The 17,755-nt window shown below is 41.7% G+C and overlaps 1 protein-coding gene across 4 annotated transcripts in view; it reads right to left on the bottom strand.

Moving 5' to 3' along the window:
• appl1 (adaptor protein, phosphotyrosine interaction, PH domain and leucine zipper containing 1) overlaps positions 1-17,755 on the bottom strand; it is a 96,407-nt gene that overhangs the window by 63,303 nt on the left and 15,349 nt on the right. For 3 of the 4 annotated variants that reach the window (XM_038812823.1, XM_038812825.1, XM_038812824.1), the window contains 7 exons: positions 14,988-15,086; positions 11,233-11,292; positions 6,881-6,952; positions 5,271-5,358; positions 4,405-4,446; positions 3,299-3,357; positions 2,890-3,036 (listed from right to left, as the gene is read on the bottom strand). In XM_038812823.1, coding sequence (XP_038668751.1) covers positions 2,890-3,036; positions 3,299-3,357; positions 4,405-4,446; positions 5,271-5,358; positions 6,881-6,952; positions 11,233-11,292; positions 14,988-15,086 — 567 coding nt within the window. Of the gene's footprint in view, positions 1-2,889; positions 3,037-3,298; positions 3,358-4,404; positions 4,447-5,270; positions 5,359-5,803; positions 5,838-6,880; positions 6,953-11,232; positions 11,293-14,987; positions 15,087-17,755 lie in introns of those variants that run through there. The other variant, XM_038812826.1, reaches the window with a different exon arrangement.

Raw genomic sequence — 17,755 nt, 5'->3', positions numbered from 1 at the left:
ACAATCCATTTTGATGTGCTAAATGCAGAGGGAGCCATCCTGAACATTGGCTTGTTATGACATTGTGGTGATAAATAACTGACAGACCATGCCACTGCAACAGCCTTGGATTCTTTTCGTATTAAAAGTCCTACTTTATAATGTGCAAAAAGTAAATTATGCTGTAGAGCAATTGGACAAAATTAAACAGCCCCACCATCTCTCTCCATTAATTTGATAGGAGATGCTAATTAATGAAGATATGAACCAAGTAGAATGCAGAATACTTTTGCTATAATCAGAACATAATTGATTTTTCTGTTCGATTATCACAAATTAATCGAAACATCCAATAAACATGCTCTTTTTCCTGGCAATTCCGATCGGAATTCTGAAGGGCGAGATGGAATCAGGTGGATATGTTATATTTCTAAGAGAAATTCGGGCTCAATGGACGATTCGGTGTGATTTCAACCTGTCAGTGGTTTATGTCACCTATCTGCGCACAGTGGGATTGGCTTCTCTGGAGTCACTGGGAGTCGTGCGGCAGAATTCTAGGCTGTCAGGCAACAATTAGCACAGTTTAAAAAGAATCACAACTCGTGAATGATGTGATGTGAGGAGAACTTATCATCATCCACACACAGACATACATACACATACACAAAAGCATTGCTCCAACTGCAATTCATTCTTCCATCTCTCTCAGCCCACAGCGGAAGATTCAATCTTGTGTGGATCGCCTTCACACAGAACACAGGCAGAGAGAGACCCAAAGGATCTCTTCCCTGCGTACTGAACGCTTCCCTCCCCACACGCTGCGGGTAGAAGCGAACGGGAGGAAGGGGAGCCTTGAGGAAGATCTGCTGATGCCCCCATCCAATGGATTCCCGGGGCCAACGCACCGTCACCCCCCCCCCCCCCCCCCCCCCCCCCTCTGCACGCCGCTGCCCTGTTGTATACAATCCAAAAGCTAAATCCAGCCATGATTGTTGCAGTAAAATTAGCAATTTGGGTCAATTAACAAGGTGCAGTGATGAGTCTTCGTGAGTCAGCAAATAAGGAATACTGGGTGAAATTCTCCGCCCCGCGACACCGCAAACGAAAACTGTAATTGGGCATCAAGCCAAAACGGAGGTATGCGTCCGGCACCAATTTGGGTGCCATGCTCCAGTCCCTTGCTGGTGGCGATAACGGGGTTTGCACCTCGCACGGCATGCAAAAATCGGCATTTGCACTTTTAAAATTTGATTAGCGGGTTGAACACGGTATGCTCCACTCTTCCGCGATGCTTCGCTCCTCTCAGATCGAAGTCTCGCGGGCGTGAATTACTACAAGTATTGACAAACATGGACTGGGCGCCACGACTGCAGAGGGGGATTGGGAGGCAAAAAAAAAATCCTCAAAAAATGTTGAAAACTGGGGGATGGCTGCACACGCATAGTGACTTGGTGCCAAGTCCTTGTACTTGGGGCAACCCCTTGGGATCGGGCTGGCCTGACTCAGACCACTATTGCTGCAGTCTGTCTTTTTTTTTTAATTTAGAGTACCCAGTTATTTTTTTTTCCAATTAAGGGGCAATTTTAGCGTGGCCAATCCACCTAACTTGCACATCTCTGGGTTACATAGAACATAGAACAGTACAGCACACAGTACAGTACAGGTTGTGGGGGTGAAACGCACGCAGACACGGGGAGAATGTGCAAACTCCACACAATGACCTAGGACTGGGATTTGAACCCGGGTCCTCAGCACCGCAATCCCAGTGCTAACCACTGCGCCACGTGCCGCCCCCAGTCAGACTTTTAAGTGCACCCCTTTAGCGGTTCCTGGCCGCTCACTGATGAGTGCTGTCTGTGTCCTTTAAATGCTCAGAACGCTTCTGATGATTTGGGAGTCCACCCAGGCCGCCCCTCTCCCAGCTATTTCATCAAGGGCCAAAGGTCAAGCTCAATCATGAGCCCAACACTCCTTAGAGGCGGTTTCCCATTGCAGAGGTAGCCCGGGATCAGCAGAGCTCACCCTAATCAGAGAAACTCTCCCTGGGCAGGGGACTCACTGGACCCTCACCCCTTTGGTTCACCAGAGGTCTCCTCCTGGTGAGACTGGTGCCTCTGCCACCAACTCCCAGGCAGTGTTCAGGAGGGCAGGCTTGAGTCTGCAGCCCAGCCTGTGGAAGAGGGTGTCCCTCCGTTCATCACTGGCATGGAGCTGTGGGTCCACCTTGGACTCCCAATCTCGGGGAGCAGGTCTTTTTTAAGCCATCTTGGTGGTTGCAGTGAGTGTGTAGTACGTGGAGCATTTAAAAACAGCTCCAGTTGCCAGGCTGTTTGGCGCTAGCTCCGGCCCCAGCGGTTGGAACACCCGTTGTGCCGAAATTGCTCGGAATGTGCACCAGCGGAGTGCAGGCCCATTAGCTATTCCTAAATTGCTCCCCGAAAGGGAATGCGACATGCACGCAATTCAGTCCCAGCGTCAAAACATAAGTCTCCCAAACTGAGAACTTCACCCGCTGTTAGTTCAGTATAGAGGAGCTTATTCTTCCATCTAATGCTATACCTGACCAGAATTCTGACACTAGATTCCAAAACTGACTGTTTTGTCCATCTTTCTTGTATTCTTTCATCGGACAGGCAAGGTCAGCATGTGTTGTCCATCCCCATGTGCCCTAGGTAGTGGTGGTGAGCCACCGCAGTCCATCTGAAGCAGGTAAACCCACAGTGCTGCTGGGAAAAAAGAGTACCAGGAGTTTGAAACCAAAGATCCCCTGCGATGACTCTCTCCTTGACTGCATTAACTGAAACCACAGTATTGGGGATTCATTTGGAAAGTTAGCAACATAAATAGAGCAAGTATGAAAAGAATTGTTTTAATTTCATGATATTCTCGATGTGTGCGATATCAACAGACCTGTGCTTGCATATAGCCTAGGAGAGGTTCTAGCAGTGCAATCTTTTTCTTGTACTGTAATGTGTTCAATGCACAAAAATAGTGCATCATGGTCTGGTGCTGCTTCTTTCTTGATGTGTACAGATCTTCAGTTGCCTCTAGTTTTATCTGTTCAGAAAAAAATATTTTTTCAAAACGTCTAAATACATTTTTTTAACTTTTAACATTGACAAGAAACAAATTGAATTGCATTAACTGAGTGGAGTTCTTTAAAATCCTATGGGTACATTACAATATTTTGGTATGATCAAATATAACAATCTTTTCCAGTTAGTTATTTTAAGAATCTGTAAAAGCAGACACAAAATTATGTCACTGAGGGAGAAATATACTTGTGTAATAAATGGCAAACTAAACCTAGTGCTCAAACCTTATCATTTTCCTTCCGCTTGGATAGTCTGCTGTATTTGCTAATAGCCATGTCGTGATCTATGGAACAGACAAATAGATCAAGATATTTTGGTTTCATATGTATACAGACATATGTACACATAATGCAATAGAAGGACGTAAACAAAGAAACAAAAGCTTAAAAGTCTCATTCGATTTCATATTCAGGTTTCAATTAATAATGACAACAGAAGCTATTTAGTTACATAAATACCTATAATGGCACCCATATCAGCAATGTTAGCATTATGTGACATTGCACCAAACTTACTTCATCATTCCACATAAAACCCAGCATTTCCTGTTCTATTTTCCCTAACCCATTGTAAAATCTACACAATGGCAAAAAGTCAGTTTTCATTCTTAGTTTCTGGGTAATCACGATTGTTGAATATTAGAAGGCAGAATCAAAATAACTTATATACACCACATTCAGTAGAGCTGACACCACCTCCTCCAAACATACAAATCTAATACACCCTGTTTCAATGGCAAAGTAAATGTAATAGGTTCGCTCAGGGTTTAAAAACCTGTTTCACTGAATCTTTCCAGCTACCGATTTAGCACTGCCAGACAGCTTACTTGAGAGATATCATTGGTGTGTGTTTCAGGAGCCATTGTCTCTCAAACCCCATGGAATTCAATACAGAGCAGTTCAAGGCCTTCAGTTACATTATTATGTTCAATTAAAATGGTTCTGTAACAAGTCTCTTATTATTCCCAATAATTATCAAAATTTCCATCAGTGTGTGATGTAAATTATATTGAAATTCTGTGAAGAAAATATACACCAATTAACGGGCTCTAATCAAGAAGTTTTGAACAGCTATCATTGAATTGAAGTTGAATAGTCTAATGGTTATGATTGATACAGTGCAAAACTATTTATATATTTGGCTCAAATTATCATAAAAGTTGGCCTTACACAGATTATTAAAAAGGCAATTGATGCAGGAAATTTGTCATATTAATGGGCATTCTGAAATTTGGTCAGACCTTTATCCTGAAGTCTGTAATGTTGAAGTTGAATACAAAAAGCATTACTCATTTTTTAACTGACATTTTGATAAATGAAATGACGCTCACCGTTACTCGCTATAGCAAAGACTTCACTTAGGGTTAGCATTTCTGAAAATAAACAAAAATGTTATTAGTAAAAGGAAATTGGTCATGATTTAATGTATTTTATTCAATTCACATTTAATAATAATCAGTAGCAGTTTTACAGTAGCACTCACTTTTCAATTGGAAGGTAGTATGTTCAAGCACCATTCTAAAACATTTTTTTAAATTTTCCAATTAAGGGGCAATTTAGCTTGGCCAATCGCATCTTTGGGTTGTGGGGTGAAACTCACGCAAACACAGGGAGAATGTGCAAACTCCACACGGACAGTGAACCGGGGCCGGGATCGAACCTGGGTCCTTGGCGCCGTAAGGCATCAGTGCTAACCACTGTGCCACCGTGTCGTCCTCCATTCTAAAGCATGATCATGATGAGTGCAGCTATGAGAGACTGCAGTATTATAGGAGGTGTCATCTTTTGGAGATGTTAAACTAGGCCTCAACTCCCTGCTGGGTCTCTGTCTTGCCAAGATATATCCCTCAATGAATTTCAGTACACAAGATTAACAAGGTTATTCATCCAATTGTTGTTTGCTGACATTGCTGTGTGAAAATTGGCCTGCATGTTTTCCCACTTAATAGTACACACAAAAATAACTGACTTTTTTGGGCTTCTTTAAAAAATATGAAAGACTTGATATAAATGCATTTGTTCTGCCCTTTTTGTCCTGATTTTTCTACACTTTGCTCTTTCATCTGAATGCACATTTGATAATCTAAAATAGTATACACCCAGTGGACAGAAATATATGCTACTTTTAAACATTTGCAAGTTGGCATTTGTTTTTAAACATAACTACAAAAGGAGAGGAAACGATCAACTTTCATACCTTTTAAATCCTTTTCCTTAAACTGTGTAATGGAGAACATCATAGCATCAGCTAATTGTGTTGAAAGTACAGCATGGCAGGAACTGAGCTAGAAGACAACAGTACATTTCATTCTCTAGAAAAATATACAAAAATCTGAAGTCTTTCAAATTTAGGTTTCGGTATAAAATTCCATATTGACGGACCTTTTTTCAGCACCAGGAGTCAACTTAACTTTTAAATGTTGGACCACTCAATGGTTTACTGACTTTATTCAAGTACTAGCTGAGGCACACAGATCTGTTCAATCACTGGTCTGCACTAAATTAGCTGGTTATCATCTGGAGTAGCAGCAGAATATTATAATCTGCCTCAAATTAGCGAAGACAACAACTGATAAAGCTTCTATTACTGCTCTCCAAAAACAGATTCGTCCAGAATGTGGTTGTAAGGACATCAGGTGAAAACAAGATTGAAGTGAGCTATGCTGCTCCTTAGAGCCACAAAGCAAGCTGACACAATCTACGGATCAAACATTTAGAATGACCACTGACCTGAAACACTGCACAATGCCCAGAATCTGTGGAACTAAAAGGAGAGTAGAAAATTGGCAGTAAGAAGGGAAAGAAACAAAATAAGTGTTGGATCATTCCATATGGGGATAAAAATGCAACAGCACTATGAACACTCATCCCTGTTGTTCCAACTTTTTCATGACTACACCAAAGTAAAAATTCTCCTGTTTGAATCCAATGCATTTTTAAAACTCAATAGTCAATTGGATTTTATGTTTAATTCGCTCTGGAATGTGGGCATTGCTAGCTAGGGCAGTATTTAATGTTCATCCTAAATTTCCTTCAGGAGGGTGATGGCGAGCCAGTTTTTGAACCATTGCAGTCCATGAGGTGCAGATACGCACAAAGGCAGAGGAAGAGTGTTACAGGGTTTGACTCTGACAATGAACGGCTGTATGAGGGCGGCACGGTGGCGCAGTGGTTAGCACTGCTGCCTCAAGGCGCTGAGGACCCAGGTTCGATGGGTCTTTAGGTTACAGATTATGACAAAATAGAATTCTGCTGCTGCCGGTAGCCCACAGTGCCTCATAGGTGCCTAATTTGGAGCTGCTCGATCCGTTCTAAACCTACCTAACTTACCACAGTAGCGGTGCTGATAGAGCATGCCAATAGGCATTTGGAAATTGATATCTAGGTCTGGTAAATTTATTAATTGACCTTTCACTTTTTTAATTTTAAAAATCATGTCATATAAATAGTGCATCCCATTGTCCCCGGACATATTAAAACATGAACAATCTGTTGGCTTGGTAACTCCACCTCAGCTAGTAAGAGGCTAGGTCAGATCCACGTCACAAATATTCAAACCGGGGTGATGCGTTACCCCTTTAGAATGTCAAAGTATGACGGGTTTCTCTCTTTCCAAATCTTTAGCTGCAGCTGTGAAATTGGAGAGCAATATTTCTTCATAGAAAATGAAAATTATTGTCAGCAAATTAAGAAAAAACATCAGATTAAGAGCTGTTTTACTTCTAACCTGTTAACATGACTTGGATTAAAGTAATGAAGGCTCAAGGTATTTGAGCCTTGACAGAAACAAATTAAGATAATACTTACTTCATCTATTACTTGAGCAAACTGCTGCAGAGTGGAGGTCATGACCTCATCATCACCACGGAGGGGAAAACGCTGTTAAAAAACAAAAAGAAAAAAGTTATTTATTTGTTGCACAGAGAATATGTGCACCTTGGTGAAAAGGAGCAAAATTTTCTTCACTATATTTCATTTCAATTTCCCTCATTAAATTGTTTTAATTATCCTGTCCAACTAGTTATTATTCACATTTGGATTGTGAGCAGCAGCTGACTATTTAAATCTCGTGGGCTACACTATAAAACCATTCCTATTTAAGTCACCTAATGTCCTCACAGCAAAATTCTGCATTTCATGATCATTGAAATAATAAACAGCTTTGATGTGCACAAATGGAGGGACCTTTACTGCATGAATGGAATTCCATTTAGTAAAATTTCATGGCCACAATTCAACGGGCAAAAATAGACTCCCTGCAGCACCAAGAAAAACCCCGCTTTTCAACAGCACTTTGCCCTTTTTTGGGGTTCGGCAGGGAATGCCCCATCGAGGCTGCATTTACATCATTTCCTCCACTGGCAAGCTTAGCTGCAGGAAAAGGACTTGCGGTTAAAGGCACCATTTTTAAAGACCACCCCGAACCTTTGACCCCCCCTCCCTCAGCATCCCACCGCAGCCTTCGGACCCCCCACTAAACCCAGTTTACCTCTTACGGGGTCCATGGGCCTCCCCTCACCACACATCTTATAGGGAAGCCGTCCCGAACCCTGGCATGGGCAACCAGGCTCCTGAGTAACTTGGCACTGCTGGCCAGGCAGTGCCACTCAGGTAGCAGCACCAGGGTGCCAGGGGGCACCTTGCCCAGAGCTCGACCACAATGCTGTTGTGGCGAGGTACCGCAGGCACGGCTGTTATGTCCCGGGCGCTGGAGAATACGGCGCAGACATATTTAAAAGAGCCTAATAGCTCACTTGAATATGCTAATCAGGATCTCACTGAGCGAGGGGGAGATACAGATCACGAGGTCTCCCAAGATTCTGTTGAATCTCGCAAGACGTGTCTAGGTCACAAATCTCACGCGAGGCCTCTCACAAGATTCAACGGCCTTGTTGAGTCACCAAGTCAGGCGCAATGAGACTGGTAAATCACACCCCAGTTAATTGTGGGGAGGTTTGGGTTGGGACTCTAAAAATAGGCCTTGATTATTGGAGTCTTCATGGTGATTAAAACCATTTGTACAGACATTTTTAAAAATTAGGAAGTATATATTCGTTTTTTAATTAAGAAAAAAACACCCAGTGTTAAAAAAAAGTGTGATTTTAGTTTTCCTCCAAATTGCAAAATTCTGTGCCAAGAGCTTGCTCATGTCTTTATGAAAACCACACTAAATTACTAACCGAAATTAGTATTGTGGAAGCACAGGAGTCTGGCCTTAGTTTCTCCGATGGTCAGAATTGACCCCCCCCTGTTGGATTACCTACAATATTTATCTAGACGAGGACTGCTGCAATGTTTTCGCACATCACTCTACCAGGGTTATGGCAGTACTGTCAAAACCTAGGACAACGTTTGCTGCTCACCGGAATAACCTCACCTTCCTGCATTCTAGATGCATCATTCTCCAGCTAAGAGCATTTAGATTTAATTAATGGATGACAGCTTATCCAGTGAACATTATGCAGACTAGGAAGACTACAGATTTTGATCCCTGGGCTGTGTTAATTGCTCGTATATGGGGGAAAGGGGTGCTGTACCAAGCCTGAGCATTTTAGGTGCAGAAATATTGGACAACAAAAAACTTGGACTGGTTTCTGATCCCAGTGTTCAAATAGCCTGAAAATATTCTTATGAAGATTACATGTGAATAGTGATCCTTTAGCAAAGGTACGGAAGGAGCTTAGAAAGGTGCAACGTTGTTTGAATATTTGTAACGTAGAACTGACTGAGCCTCTTACTAGCTGAGGTGCCAGGCCAACAGATCGTCTGTTCATATTTTATTATGTCTTATGACAATGGAATGCACTATTTCTTCGTCATGATTTTTTAATGAAAACTTACAAGTTCAAATAAATGAATGTCAGATGTAAATTTTGGATTTATGGGAGGGGAAAAAAAATCTAAATTCAATTCAATCAATGTCCAATGTCGTCTGGCACCACCATTGTGCAAAACAGGATAGATTTGGAACAGATCTAGCCATTCAAAACGAGCCATCTATGAGATGGGACATCAGTAGCAGCAGAATGCCGTATCACAACAACTTTAAAATTTAGCAATAGTTAAAACATTTTTTAAAGTTTCTGAAATGGGACAAGAATACATTTCATATCTTGGATTTACAATTGGTTTTATTGGTAATAAAAATGACCGAAAAAGCTAGAGTAAGAACTAGAACTGTGTGATAATGTCTGTTTACACAGGTTTTATCCACTACTGAAGCAAACCATTTTTTAATGTACAGAAAGGAATATAGTTTAACTGCTTCACATTTACTTACTAGTTTAACGGAGCGGCGGCTTGGTGGCATAGTGGTTAGCAAGGCTGCCTCACAGGGATCCGGGTTCAATTCCGGCCTTGGGTGACTTATTGTGCAATTTGCACGTTCTCGCCGTGTCTGTATGGGTTTCCTCTGGGTGCTCCAGTTTCCTCACACAGTCCAAAAACATGCAGACTGGCCATGCTAAAATGCCCCCCACTGTCCGAAGATGTGCAGATTGGAAGATTGGACATGATCAATGTGTTGAGTTACTGGGGTAGGGCATGGGAATGGGACTAGGTAGAGTGCTCTTTCGGAGGGTCTATGCAGACACAATGGGCTGAATGGTCTCCTTCTGCAATGTAGGGATTCTATGGATTCTATGTCCCTATGTAAATTAATTTCTTCAATGTGAAAATGCAAAAATATACCAGGCTTACTTTAAACCTAGAATACCCAATTATTTCCCAACAACAAGAGACAACCAACAACCTTTTCAATGCAAGCAACAATGCAAAATAGATAAAAGTTAAAATCTGTCTATCAGAGGTGCTGGAATAGTCGAGAATCCCGAAGTATCCAGCTGATGGTGCCTGCATTAACTGGGGACCAACATAATGAGCTCTGTCAGTGTACTCTGTATATCTAATGAGGAAATGAATGTATCAGAGAACAATCTATGGAAAACATTTTACATTTCATGCTGTCGTATTTTAAATTTCCATTATCGATGACCACTTACACTGGTAATTTAAGCAGTATATAAATCTTAGCTGTGTCATAATAGAACTGGATTTGGTGGATCTACATGCTTAGAAGTTTGTGACAGTTTTGGGCATTCCCAAGCACGTCATTGAGTGTACTGTAATTAGTAATTCTTAATTGCCCTGAAAATCATCAAGCTTACAGGTGTGTGTCTGTTTATGGGTATGTGTATACGTTTGTGTACATGCATACCTTTCAATCAACTGCGACTGCATCAACTCTGTTCTAGAAAAATCTAAAAATGAATCCCATTGCTCAATGCTTTCCATATATCCCTGTATCTTCTGCTACAAATATTTAGTCAATTTTTCCCTTAAAAAGGGCAGCAGTTGCGCAGTGGGTTAGCCCTGTTGCCACACAGCGCTGAGGCCCCAGGTTCAATCCCGGCTCTAGGTTACTGTCCATTCTCCCCGTGTTTGCGTGGGTTTCGCCCCCACAACCCAAAGATGTGCAGGCTGGGTGGCTTGGCCATGCTAAATTGCCTCTTAATTGGAAAAAATAAATTGGGAACTCTAAATTTTTTTTTTTTTAATTCCCTTAAAAAAGCTTATTTGCCTCAACTAGTTACTGTGGTAAATCATTTCATGTTCCTTGATAAAGAGATTTCTCAAACTCTCCTCACTCTCGGGCAGCACGGTGGCGCAGTGGTTAGCACTGCTGTCTCGCGGCCCAGAGATCCCAGGTTCAATCCCGGCTCTGGGTCACTGTCCGTGTGGAGTTTGTACATTCTCCCCGTGTTTGCTGGGTAGGTGGATTGGCCATGCTAAATTGCAACTTAATTGGAAAAAATTAATTGGGTACTCTAAATTTTTTTTAAAACTCTCCTCACTCTCAATTTCAAATGGATGATATCACATCACTGATTTTTCCGATTGGAGAAATTAATTTATTTTTCTACGCAGTTCTCAAAAGCCTTCACAATGTTAGCGTCTATTAAATCTGCCTTTACCTTTCTCTGTTCCACTGGAACTTTCCTACTCCTTTCTCTCATAATTATTCTATGGCACTCACATAATCATTCTAGTAAATCTGTGCTTTAATGTTCTTTCTAGAAATCATAACCAAACAAAGGTATATATTTTATCATCAGTAACTGCAATGGTAGATGCTTTGGCTTTGATCAGTTAATCTTTACCTGTTTCTCATATCCTTTGAGTAGTTTGGAGGTCAGGTGCGTTGCTGCACTCAACTCATTCTGCAAGAGAAAACTCAGGTCAAATTAGGCTTCTGGCTTTTCTCCCTTCTGTTCTTGAAAAATCATACTCTTGGTTGGGCATAGTTTTACAGGGACTGGCATCTTTCTGATACCTCACCAAATTTCCCAATACACTTGTCAGCCGGTGTTTTTCTTTCCACTCATTCAGCATGCACGGAAGTAAAAAACCATGATCCAAGTGTCACCAGCTTTGTTTCACCATATGGAACACCAAGGCTTAGCCTGGTCAGCACAGGGTGGCACGGTGACACAGTGGTTAACACTGCTGTCTCACAGCGTCAGGGACCTGGGCTCGATTCCAACCTTGGGTGACTATCTGTGTCGAGTTTGCACATTCTCCACGTGTCAACAGGGATCTCCTCCGGATGCTCCGGTTTCATCCTACAATCCAAAGATGTGTGTGCAGGTTAGGTGGGGTTAGATAGGGCAAGGGAGTGGGCCTTGGTACAGTGTTCTTTCAGAGAGTTGGTGCAGGTTCGATGACCCACATGGTCTCCTTCTGCACTGCAGGGGATTTATTAATTTTTTTTTTTTATAATTTAGAGTACCCAATTATTTTTCCAATTAAGGGGCAATTTAGCATGGCCAATCCACCTACCCTACACATCTTTGGGTTGTGGGGGTGAAACCCACGCAGACACGGGGAGAACGTGCAAACTCCACACGGACAGTGACCCAGGGCCGGGATTCGAACCCAGGTCCTCAGCGCCGTAGGCAGCAATGCTAACCACTGTGCCACCGTGCTGCCCCTGGATTTATTAATTCTATGGATTAATGTACATGCATGTTTTTCATTGGGACTCATGGTTGATTTCATCATGCCATAGCCAAGATTAACGTAGTACCCTAAACATTGTTCTCATTGAGATCAGCACAGATATAGTCTCAAGCCAAATCAGTCTGTATAAATTAGTGCCACACTGAATATTGTCTGTGTTAACTAAATCACTGCCGAAGCTTCAAACTTATTCAAAATCCAGGGAACAATAACTTTCACAATGCATTTCCATTCATATCATAGCAGTCCAAGTTCTCTTTACAGGGAATACATATTTGCATGTAGTAATTCCACCACACCACTTTTAAAATTACTTCCCCAGAAACCATCAAGGGATATCATCTGGATTTTTCCTCACAATATATTCAGAACACTAGTAAAACAATTTATACACATGCAATGAAATTCAATGTGTTTAAGAAAGCTGCATTGTTTCAGCTGTTTTTTTTTCCACCTCCATTTTTCCATTTAAAATCAAGGATCATTGTGTGGAATTCGCACATTCTCCCCCTGTCTGCATGGGTTTCACCCCACAATCCAAAAATGTGCAGGTTAAGTGGATTAGCCATGCTAAATTGCCCCTTAATTGGAGAAAATAATTGGGTACTGTAAATTTATTTTAAAAAAACATCAAGGACCATAAGTCTTGGCAACAAATTGTGTTCATGGCTTTTGCTGGACAAATTCAGATAGTTTGTCAGATGGAAAATTGAGAGCCTGATGCTATGTTAATCAAAATGCTGGAGCTGCCAGAGATGTTGGGTGTAACTAAGTACTGTATACGTGGCCAACCATTGCACTAAAATATTTGCTGCAAAGCTCAAATCTGATTTCTGCTTTTCAGTGTGACAAAATCTGCAGCTAAACAAATGAGATTTATGGTTAGTTTTGAAAGCAACACCACTTCAGGGAATTGTTCTATCACTGCTCAGGCTTCACCGACCACAATATAACTGCAACACGAACTTTTAAAGCTTTTATTAACATTTTTTAAATCTCTTGTTAGCCTGCTGGTCCTCCATGACAATTGCAATCGTCTTCGGCTTGCCTTTTGATAACCTAACATTTAAAATATTATTGGTATTTGAAAAGTCACAAGCAATATACTGCAAAATGCATTTAATTAAATCTAGACAATGCCTTTTCAGGATTCCGCATGATGCAAAGAGGGTGTATAATTGTGTCCATTTGTACTACTCTGACACAAGTTGCAATTGCATTAATGATACTATAAAATTTTGCATTGTATTTTAGAGCAAGTCGTCATCACAGAAACAGGTCATTCAGCCTAAGTGGTCAATGCCAGCAAAGGGTGCATTCAACGGAAAACCCTGTTGACAATGGTAGGACCAGAAAATCCCGCCACCAGCCAATGGCAGGCCGCCGTGGGGTTTCACCCGTCTCACCCCTCAGCTATTACATCCACTTGTGAACGTCCATTCAGTAATAAAACGTGTACAAGTTAGGGTAGTTCAGGTGAACTAGAAACACTCTTGAAGGTTTCGGTATATATTTTGAGTGCAGAAATTTCTCCAGTGGCTCAGTGAGCCTCACAGACCGAAGGAGATCCTAATAAGATCATCATCAGTGTCAAGTTAATTAATCACAGCCGAAGTTGTGGTAGTGGCACTAGAATTCACTTTCCTGCCCCTGTTATGAATTAAAAATATGCCACCGTGAGCATCATGCGACTGCGTGAGCTGGTTTAGCTGTGATACTTCCATTCTCACTAATCCTCGTCAAGAATTCACACATGACTATCAAATTTGGCAAGGCAGCAATGGTGTCTGGCACAATACTGCAGTAAAGAATTGATGTCGTCAGGATGAAAGGATATGTCTACCCTGGTATATCCCCAAAGATACAGTGGACAAAGATACATCATAATATGGCTGAACAAAATGCAAAAGATGTGAGTGATAGGCAATGCCAGTATTTATTGATCATTCTTAATTGTCCTCAGAAGGTGGTGTTGATTATTGTGCAGCCAAAATAATTCAAGTGGCTTCAATTTCCCCGAGCTGAAGGAAGAAAAAAAATCAAATCTCTTACTCCTGATTACCAATGGTGAGTGCAAACCAGCTAACTGGCATTGCAGCTTGCTAAATTTTGTCCACATAGTACTTATTATGTGGAGTAGGCACTAGTACCTCCACTTGAATTCAGGGAATGCTGCAGACAGCTGTTGAACTGTTCTTGCCACCCAAACAGAGATCAGATCACTTTTCACAGAACAAAACTAGGTTCTGAATTATGGAGTAAATTCATCAACTGCTTTCTGGAAATCCTTCACAAATCCACTCTGCCTTTCCACCATCCCACCTCCTTTAAGAACTTACATAAAACCCATCTCTTTGACCAAGCTACAGACTAAGCCCGAATCCTTGCCTGATACTTCCGCCTTTGGCTCCGCATTCATTTCTTTCCTCTGTAAAGCCATTTGGGATGTTTGTGCTACTTTAAAGGCCATAACTAAATGCAAGTTATTGATGATGCGGTAGTGCTGATATTATTAGTTCATCATATTTGTGCATTTGCCAGCAAGTGCCCAAAGCAAAAATACTTCATCACACTCCGGGAAACTCATCTGCTACTGAGCATCTTTTCTTTTAGGGACTTAATAAGCATTTTGTAGTCTGCAGTGTCACACATATGAGGCAGGATAATTAGTAGATGTAACAACAACAAAGAAGCAAAGGAAAAGAAAGGAAACTATAGATTTGAATCGGGCAAGGACAAAATGTTCAAGGTATTTGCCTCTGAAAATAGTGATTGTAAAATGGAGCAATTTTACAGACTGTAAAGTTATAACTGTTTTCCTTATTCCAGAGTACACATTTTGTTCTCTGTTGATCTCCTGCAATCGATGACCTTGTGTCATAACTTGGAACTATACCTGTGCATCGTAAATCCGCTTCATTGCGTTGTAAAGTTGGTTGGTATAATTTGAGATTGCAGCAGCATCTTCTTCAAACACTCCCAGCAGTGAGCGGGTCTATCCAAAATTAAAAAATAAAAGCTAAGTTTGTCAAATGTCATATCCTTTTGAACTTTAACTCATGCAGGTTAACACTCATGAACTCAATGAATCTCTATCATGTAATAACAATACAAGTTCATTTACTAAGATATACTCTACTATAGGCGATGGTGCATGTATCTAGAGCAAGGCTATGCCAGGATTATAGGCGAGAATCAGGATCTTAGTAAGAGCTATTATTGGCTAATTTGTCAACTCCAGAACTGGTTTAGTTCACATTCTTGAAAATGAAATGAAATGAAAATCACTTATTGTCACAAGTAGGCTTCAAATGAAGTTAGTGTGAAAAGCCCCTAGTCGTCACATTCCGGCGCTTGTTCGGGGAGGCTGTTACGGGAATTGAACCGTGCTGCTGGCCTGTCTTGGTCTGCTTTCAAAGCCAGCGATTTAGCCCTGTGCTAAACAGCCCCTTTGATTAGAAGGGAATGCTCCACTATCAGAGGTACCATTTTATACCATGTTGTGAAGTTGTCCTGGTGTCCCAGAAAAAAATTATTCCTCAATCAGCACCTAAAAGATGCTCCTATTTATTTCACTGCTGTTTGTGGAAATTGTTATCTACAAATAGGCTGCCGTGTTTCCTCCATTCTAACAGTGACTATACTTCAAAGATGTGTCATTGGTTGGACATCCTGAGGTTCTGCAATGCAAGTTTCTCTTTTGTTGCTGTGACTAATGTACCTTCCATTATACTCCAAGGCTGCCTCTGATAGTTTAAGGCTTTGAAACCAGTGCCAGGGCTGTAAATATGACCAGCACACAGTAGCAGCATTTTCAGACTTCTTAACCAAAATGTTTTTGGCATTGCTGGTCTATGATTATTCTACACTTACTGATATTAGAAACAGTTCAGTAATTGTAAGTTCGATTATCCTTCCGTTTACAAAAGATGTCAAACGCACAGCAAACATTTCAGGTGGGGTGTACTCAGTGCAATTCTGTTAATGGCTGAGGAGGCCAATCATGGAGATGCAAGTCTCCCACAAGTGCGACACGTGAAGCTATCAAGTGTTGTAGGTTGTTTTCAAGTGTTGAGGCGTGCATGCGAGCAAACAGAAGGTGTCGCAATTTTTCTTTTGTCATCAGTTAGTGACTCTTAGGTGAAATAATCAATGTCTGGGCCTTCATGTCATGCTTGCGAGCATCCTTGAAGTGGCACTTTGAGTGTCCCACTAGTCATCTGACTCGAACTACCTCACCGTACCAAATGTCTCTGGGTATGCAACTTTCTTCCATCCTGCGTATATGCCAGAACCAGCAAAGCCATGTCGGATTGATGAATGCTAATAAACTTGGGAACTCTGCAGCACTTGGTATTTTGACCCACCAGGATATACCTATGATATGAAAAATATCGAACTTTTTTTCTTAAGTTGTCCATGTTCAACAGCCATACAACATGGTGCTGAGATTAGAAGCCTTATAAACAAACTATCAGCTTGGTCCTAAAGGTCAGCTTGCTGTTATTCCATATGCCCTTCGAGAGTTGGCCAAAGCTGGTAGCTGCTTTCCCTGTGTATCAAGTTCTGCATAAAGTGATAACATCTGTAGACCCTTCTTAACTCTATAGGTTGCCATGAGGAAAGAGGAAAGCCAGTACATTTGAGGTTTATTAAATTGCTGGAGTTACCAGAAGCTGTTAACTTGAAGGAAACACTAATTGCCTAATGGGGCTCCTCTCCAGAATCTGTTGGATTTACTGTCCTAACCATTAACTCTTGATGTGGTAGTTGTCGATGCCGAACAGTACTCACCGGCAGGGCCCAGATCATCAAAGATATAGATGTGATCTTGTCCTCCAGTTTTGCCATTCCCTGGCCCCTCAAGCCAGCCAGCCACCAACAAAATCCACCTAGCCACTAATCGCCCTTGATAGTCCTCTCCTTGGCAAATTAAATTGAGTTGTTCTCACTAAGCCACCAGCAATTTAACCCCCTCAGTAAAATTACCCCTCAATACTAAACCATCTCAATAAGCCCCCATCACAGCACTAAAATCCCCATAAAGGCCCCCACCACAGCACTAACTCCCACAGCCCCTCACCATAGAACTAAATCCCCCCACTACTGTACCAAATCTCCCACTATTCCCTCTAGAAACGCCTCAGTACTTAATGCCCCAAAATCACCACACCAAATAATGCCCCAAAACCACCACACCAAATAAAGCCCAACATAGCACTAAAAGGGCAGCAAGGTGGCCTAGTGGTTAGCACAACCGCCTCACGGCGCTGAGGTCCCAGGTTCGATCCCGGCTCTGGGTCACTGTCCGTGTGGAGTTTGCATATTCTCCCCGTGTCTGCGTGGGTTTCGCCCCCACATCCCAAAAATGTGCAGAGTAGGTGGATTGGCCACGCTAAATTGCCCCTTAATTGGAAAAAATAATTGGGTAATCTAAATTTATTTTTAAAAACATAGCACTAAAACCCACCACACAAACCCCTCACGTGGTCGTCAATCCTCCTATAAAACCCTCTTCATTACACTTCATAACTCTCAAAAATACCTCATCACAGAAAAATCCCCCTCAAATTAAAGTAATGACCATCACTATGACACAAAATACCCCCAAATGACCCTTCACTCAAGTGCTAAAACGCAGGCCAGAAACCATGTAGCCTCTGG

The sequence above is a fragment of the Scyliorhinus canicula genome, chromosome 11, assembly GCF_902713615.1.
Source record: "Scyliorhinus canicula chromosome 11, sScyCan1.1, whole genome shotgun sequence".
Classification (NCBI taxonomy): Eukaryota; Metazoa; Chordata; class Chondrichthyes; order Carcharhiniformes; family Scyliorhinidae; genus Scyliorhinus; species Scyliorhinus canicula.
The sequence above is the reverse complement of the archived record's forward strand: the minus strand, read 5'-3'. Positions and strand labels throughout refer to the sequence as shown.